Source organism: Lottia gigantea (genome assembly GCF_000327385.1).
Source record: "Lottia gigantea unplaced genomic scaffold LOTGIsca_64, whole genome shotgun sequence".
Classification (NCBI taxonomy): domain Eukaryota; kingdom Metazoa; phylum Mollusca; class Gastropoda; family Lottiidae; genus Lottia; species Lottia gigantea.
In genome coordinates this window covers 267086-274832 of record NW_008710179.1, presented here as the reverse complement: position 1 = coordinate 274832, position 7747 = coordinate 267086, and the positions used below count along the sequence as shown (strand labels likewise).

At 37.8% G+C, this 7747-nt stretch overlaps 1 protein-coding gene across 1 annotated transcript; it reads left to right on the top strand.

Moving 5' to 3' along the window:
• Window positions 1-3460: 3460 nt before the first annotated feature.
• On the top strand, window positions 3461-7711 carry LOTGIDRAFT_167154 (hypothetical protein; the record flags this gene model as incomplete). Its single annotated transcript, XM_009064635.1, has 3 exons — window positions 3461-3650; window positions 4248-4391; window positions 6909-7711. The coding sequence occupies 3 exons, from the start codon at window positions 3461-3463 to the stop codon at window positions 7709-7711; spliced, it is 1137 nt and encodes a 378-aa protein (XP_009062883.1).
• Window positions 7712-7747: the final 36 nt, after the last annotated feature.

The following is a 7747-nucleotide window of genomic DNA, read 5'->3' as shown; positions in this document are numbered from 1 at the left end:
CCTGTCAACATTTCTTGTGAGCACTATAGAGACTACAGTTTTCATCTGATTTTGATAAAACTTGGTGTTTCTGCTTTAGATTGATAAGATCTCGGTCAAGTTTGAATTTGACATATTTTTGATGAACATTTTTTGAGTTATTGCCCTTGACTTTGTAAACACGCATCAATAGTTGTTTTTTGCCCTTGATTAGAGCTGTGTGATTTAATTGTTTGTTGTATTTGGGTATTTGATAGTGATTTTAAGAAATTTTGTATAATTACTCAGCATAAATAACTGGCATATATATATGTAATTGAATTCAAACTAATAAAATTTCTTCAATATGAGAAAATTCGTACTTTAGTCACTAAAGACTTTCATTATCATTTCTAACAGCTGCCAGTGGGCTTATGTTACCTTGCCCCGCAAGCTATCTTCTGTTCAGTCACCAACATATAAAAAACCCAGGTTAAGCAAAGAGCACATTCACCAAGATAATAATATAGAGCACACACATCTGGTTGAGCAAAGAGCGCATTCACCGAGATACAGAACCCAAACATCTGGTTGAGAAAATGGTACATTCACCAAGGTATAGAGCCCAGACGTCTGATTGAGCAAAGAGCGCTTTTACCAATATTAAAGGGGCGCATTAAGCAAGACTGTAACTAACATAGAATGTTCAGTAGGAAGCGAGTCAATAACTAGCATAGAGCCTTGACATCCGTTTAGTGAGAAAGCGACGTAACTAAGATAAAAACTGTCACAGGGCCCAGACATCCTGATTAGTTAGAAAGCAACTTTACTAAGATAAAAACTAGCATATAGACACCCTGTTTAGTGAGAAAACGTAATAAAAGGGAAACAACCGTCAAATCAGATTAAATTTTATAAACTTCTATTGTGATTTGCAGTTACTTATTGATTTTATACAATTCGTTCAATACAACACAAGAAAAAGAGTACAAGCTCTGTGGTTTTTCATCCTAAGGGTAATTACGGCCCAACGGGGTAATTTTTACTTTCGTAGGGAATAATGGGGCGCTTTGTTGTTTAGCATGGTAGACTTAACCCTCAATAGCCTTTAAATTTCTGACTTTTTTCTTTTGAATTTCCTACGATGACTATTCATATTAATACTTCTTATTTTCTTACAGATACATGAACATATTTTGTTTTACAATACAGGTTTTATCTTGAGATGATTAGTGATATATTAGAAGAATGTTGACGTTATATTTTGAACTATTTCAGCTGAAGAAATGATACTACCACATATAGTATTACAGAGACATCCTTACTTAACATATCTCATTATCTTTACCTTTAACTTGCACCTTGTTTTATCATAAATCTTTTCTTTGTGACCTAGGCCAGTGCTTTCATGAGACTATGTTCTCATCACCATCTAACACAAAATTTTTTAAGTCTATTCTATATTCTCCGACATGAAAAAGATTGCAAGGAAAATCTAAGAGGAAATAGTAAGGATTTAAAGGAGGAAGTGGGTAATGCAATCGATCACTATATAGCCATTTCAATGAATTTAATACATCATACATTATGATCTTCACCTAATAAATCTATTAAACAAAGTAATCTTATTCGTCGGTGCTTTGTATTTTATGTTTTACGTGAAGCGCTTATAGTAATTGTTGTTATAATATAATGCGCTCTATAAATATTGTATTTATTATTATGTATTTATTATATAATCTCTAAATTTTTTCAGCTAAGCCAATTTGTAATACTGTTCACAGTTTACCGTCAAAATATGCACCTTCAAATCCATGTGTGTTAGTTAAAGAAGTTGATTTAAAAACACGAGTCGTCTTTGCTTGATAAAGTGCCATATATACAAAAGACATGTAAGAGAAATTCCAAGTTTTTTCGTACAGTTCTTGTACTTCTGAAGACTATTAACATATGATTCAAGACTCAAATCTGTCCCTTCAATAAGCGATTATCCAGGCCAAGGGCCAAAAAAAAGGGGGGGGGGGAGTCTCCCTATAAAAAATGCTGCTCGGTGTTTAAAATACACTTATACTGAAGCGGGGGTTGGGGGTAGTTTGGTTGTGAGAGTGAGTGATCAACAGAAAGGAGGCTCGCCAGGTCAACCGTGCTCCAGGAGCGCCAGTCAGCTGCTTCAATTATACGGTGAGCAGGTAACGAAGTTTCAGAGCTGCATAATCCATTATTGGATTGCAACGTTTTGTCGTAAAACATTTGTAAAAGGCAGGCTATAAATTATAAACATTTTATGTTTATGACTGAACAGGTCGTATTTAAAAAAAATACTGAGTTTAAAGACAAATAATCTTGAACCTGAATAATCGCTCAAATTTGTTGATATTTGGGGCATGTCGGTATTTGTTTCACTGCCATGGCTTCATTTTTTAAGCATGAATATAGGACACGTAAGGCCTGTGGGAAGATAGAAATTATCATTTCGGTGAGCTTTTTGTCAAAACACTGTATTTTCCCTAATCCGTTTCATACAAGTGACAAGCTATAACTCTAACTCTGACTCACCTGACTTATTGTTATAGGCTACAATGAATTCTACTTTATTATGATAATCAAGAAAGATTTATTATTGAAGAGATACATTCGTCTAATTACTTGTTACTAGCTGACTAGCTTTTCAGACCGAATATCTGACGTCGAGTTCGAACTCAATTAATAAAAATAAAGCAGCTGCGACGCGATTAGATTGGTCAATTTTTTTTATTCAGAAGAATGATAAAAAAGATGTAAATTAAACTTTAGTTACGACAAGCATTTCAGTCTAAAACGCTTAACGGTAGTCAAGTAAATAATATGAGAAAGTGTCCCTTTAATAGTAGCTTATATATATTATTTCAGAATAAATTGATACACCCTAATGCGGTTTAACAATAACATAATATTAATATAATTATATTCATGAAATACAAGCCATTTTCACGGTGGCAGTTGAGTGCATACTAATTGTCACATTAGGAGAGATCGGCCATGTCGCATGGTTTGCATTTCACATGATGGTTTGTCCAACCAATTGTCCTCCTCAAGTCATGCATGTGTTTGATGTTTAGCATATCACGGCTAAGTTGATTTCTCCTATAGGTATTGATGTGAGACTTCCTTCGAATGAAAGAAAACTGGCTGGATACGGCTTTTGTAATTTTTCGTGGGTGTGATCGCAGAAGATTTTTTTTTGATGAAAGTGATATTTTTCCGAATATATATTATGTATGGTGAATATTCTTTGGATTTGGGAGACACACCGCTTTGTTTTTAAATCAGATGTATCGTCAGAATGTAACAAACTGCTTACTAGTGATACAGTAAGAGTAGCAAACCCCAACAAACGTAGATTTAGATGTGGGATTGAATACACCTAGCTCGGTGAAAGCCCCTTACAACAAAGTGTCATCGAGGTTTCATCCTATAGGTGAAGTTTACTCCATAAATCGTTAGCAAACGATAACACACAGTGATGGGAGCTGATATTCAGCCGTATGCCTGGCTAATATTGTTTGCCGCGTTCATGGGACTGTTTCTAAATAGTTCATTAAATTATTCATCTGGTGTGATACATGTAGCTTTACTGCAAAAATATCCAGAGGAAGATGTAACAAATATAGCTTGGCTAGGATCACTGTTTTCTTGCATGTTCGCCTTTACTGGTAATGTAAATTTAATATTTAGAGCAAATATATACATTTTCTCCATTCAATAACAAAATGCAAGGCAGATGTGACGTACGCAGCTTGATGCCTGGACCAGTGTTTTTTGTCACCGTGTGCCCGCATGGCCACATTTTTGGCTGCCAGAAAGGTTCATAGTGCAGAATGTTGTATAAACGTGGTTTCTGCTTTAGAAAACTATAGAAATCTGTTCTGCATACACAACTTCGTCACCCTGGCTTAAAAAATACACCTTATTCCAAAAGAAACATCAAACAAAAGACCTATCTATGATATCTTTCATATTCTGACATGATGTTCCAGGACCGTAACCAGCCCTATGTACCAAGGGGGCGGCCGCATTTGTATGTGGGTGGGGGCAAAATAGCTCGTCATTTGAAATATTAGTCGAAAGTTCAAAGCGGTTACTTTCTTCATATTGAAACGGGTCTCTTGCCATACTAAATCGCAAAGATGCCGGCAACCGTTAAATGTTTTCTGACTATTTGTTCTTCCTGTTGTAGGAGTCGATAGTCTAGCTACAGGAACTAGTATTTCACAAAGGCCCCATATGACAATTTTTGTTTGTTTCTACAGGTATATTGGCTAGTGTCATTATCAATACATTCAATGTCCGGGTATGTGTTATGGCCAGTGGAATATTTACTGTAGTTGGTTTCACAATGAGTTATTTTGTACAAGATTTTAAACTTCTCTTTTTAACATATGGCTTAATAGGAGGTAAGTGTACTATCACAGGTGGAAGTGGACGTAACTGACACGAGGTCATTCTGTGACTTCTTTTCATAGCCTTAGACAGTCTTGGTTCCTCAAGTCGATTATCAAAATAAAAATAAACTAGTGTCCAAAAGAAACGATACCACCTGTTTGCAACGACATAAAAGAAAAAATAAACAATGCAGAAGTTTAGGATTGGTGTTATGCTTTTGAGAAATCCTTTCACAACATCTGTACACAAATTTCATTTCAATAAAATCTGTACAACCAATATGACAAGCCTTTAAAGATGGGTGGGGTCGAAAACAGAACATTTCGTTAGAGCACTGATCACAGAAACAACGGGAAATGTCACACCACACGTCACAAAGTCAAGTCAGTAGCGGGTATGTCCACCGTGAGCATCAATACATGCCAGAACACGCCTACGGACTGATGCCGTCAAACGTATGATGACGTTGAGAGTGATGCGTTGCCATTCCTCGAGGAGACATCGTTCCAAGTCCTGGACATTGACTGGAGGCACACGGCGACGTCGGATTTGCCGATCGAGGTGGTCCCATAAGTGCTCGATGGGATTCATGTCCGGTGAACATGCGGGCCATGGCAAAACCTGTACGTTGACGTTGGCAAGGAAGTTCTGTGTCAATCTTGCTGTGTGTGGCCTTGCATTGTCATGTTGTTGGAAAAGGAGTCCACGAGGCTGTTGCTGAATAAAGGGCACCACAACAGGCCGTAGGGTGTCATCAATATAACGCTGTGCATTCAGGTTTCCACGAATTACAAGCCTCGTTTTGACGTCACCACATATGCCACCCCAAACCATTAACCCTCCACCTCCAAACGGCCGGACCTGTTGGATACAGTTAGGCGCCAAACGTTCACCAAATCGTCGGTATACAAGCTGTCGTCCATCGTTTTTGAAGATGAGGAATCTGCTCTCATCAGAGAACATAACACGTGCCCAGTCCAGCCGTTGCCAACGTCAAACTCGCCTGGACCAGATCAGCCTGTTGTTCCGGTGTCAAGGCCTCAGGAGCGGTCCGCGGTAGGGATGACGTGGCCGGATACCAAACTGCCGTAGTCTCCTGTAGACGGTCTGTCGACTGATCCTGTGTCCCAGTGCTGTAGCCGCCGTGGACGTCGCTGTTACGGTGCGGTTCCTCAGGTGTAATACCCGAATGTAACGATCTTCACGGGGCGTGGTTACTCGTGGTCTTCCACTCCTGGGCCTGTCTGACGTCTGACCTGTCTGACGTAACCGCTGCATCAACCTGATGATAGTGATGCGTGCGCAGCCCAACCTTCTGGCGACGTCGACGTGTGTCGCTCCTTGTTGGACCATTCCAACGGCTCTCTCTCTCTCGATGGCTGTGAAACGTGGCATATCTTGTGTTCTTTTTGTTGCTGTGATATCAACGTGTCTGATCAGCCGTTTTATACAGTTTTTATGCACGTGCAGAACATGCTAGAGAGGGAAATGTCACTTTCATGAAATTTACGTTTTTTCCCGAAAGTGATCACGTGTTCCCGGTATTTTTATCGACTATGCTGTGTTTGGGATATGCAATACGAATTTACATGTTTTCATATTAGACAATTCACTTAGTAAAAAACAATTTTGAAAATAAGTTGGTATCGTTTCTTTTGGACACTAGTTTAGACACTGGGCTACATAGCTCGACAGATCTGACTCAATAGGAACGTGTTATAGGGATGCCGATATCCCATACTGATATGAATTGTTAACCTAAGGCTTCAATATTTCTCGATATCCATATTACCGTTTCATACCATTCAGTTATTAGCCACTAAGTATGTGTCCATATTGGCGGGTTACTGTGGTGACAGATGCCTCTGGTGAGGTTGGTTCAGTGCAGATGAGACTTTCAACAATGTTATCAATTTATGAACTAGGTCGCACAACACAACCTATTATTCACTTATAGATGGGTTTCCTTGTTTTCTAGTGTCAAATTAAGCTAACTATTCGATAAATTGGTGTTTCTAATGAATTGTCATGTATTCTTAATCATATCATTATGTTCTTATTGCATATAATTAAGAATTTTAACCAATCATAAATGTACATTTAATTACAGTCTGGATATACAAAAAAGGACTTTTTGACCTTTCTTGATCGGTCACTCATTAGAATTCTGCTAGTAATTCTCTTCTAATTTAGCTAATTTATTAATTAATTATGGACATGTGAGACAAACTGGTATTTTTCCAAGTCATTAGAACACCTCGAATTTCTATTCATATAAATATTAGCATTTTCATTTTTCAAAAATGAAAATAATGGAACCCATCTTTAAGATAATATTTTTCACTTCAGGATTATTCATAAACTAACAAAGCTAGGACCATGAAAATACTTTTTCCGTATATATTTGCAGAACATGTACAAATATGCTGGTGTTAGCTTTGATGCTTTATGAGAAATCCTGCAATAAAATGTTATTGTTTTTTCTGAGCCACCCGATACATAGTTGCAACAACCATTTTATCTTACAGGATGTGGCCAAGGTTTATGTCATACCGGGTGTTTGGTATCGCTGGGATATTACTTCAAAGAAAAAATAGGCATGGTTTCCGGCATAGCATTAAGTGGTTGTGGACTCTGTATGTTCGTTTTTCCACCATTAACCCAATTTCTTTTTGATACTTATGGCATAAATGGTGCATTTCTTATATTGGGTGGAATCGGATTTCAGGCAACAATGCTTGGTTCTTTGATGACTCCAACAAAATATGAAAAACACACGAGTCGACGTTTATGTCGCAAATCTCACGACGGTAATAAAGATTATCTCATAAAAAAGAAATCAGTTCATCAGACAGCTGGAAGTGGCCTGGCATTGTTTCGGTCATTTTCTGTATGGGGCTTGATGATCAGCACTTTTTGTTTTTCAATGGCTTTATCGACAGTGTATCTCTTACTACCAGAGTACTTTATACATCATGGATCGTCCAAACAAGAAGCTGCCTTGGTGTTATCTGTATGCGGGGTAACTGGTATAATATCCAGAGTAATGGTGGGTTTTCTTTCATCATCTTTCGACGTATCTGTGGTTTATTCCACCTTGTTTGGAATAACGGCGACGGTTACGTTATGTCTGAAAGTAATGACCTCTTTAGCTAGTAAAATGACTTATACTGCAATGTTTGGAATGTACGTTGGTGGTTGTTGGGTACTACATTATAATCTAGTGGTTGAATGTGTTGGACTTGATCAACTTTCTACTTGTTATGGTCTAGTAATGATGATAGGAGGAATTGGCTATCTTGTTGGACCACCCATCGCAGGTAAGGTTTAATATTTACAGTTTGTTGAAATTATTGAACAAAACAAA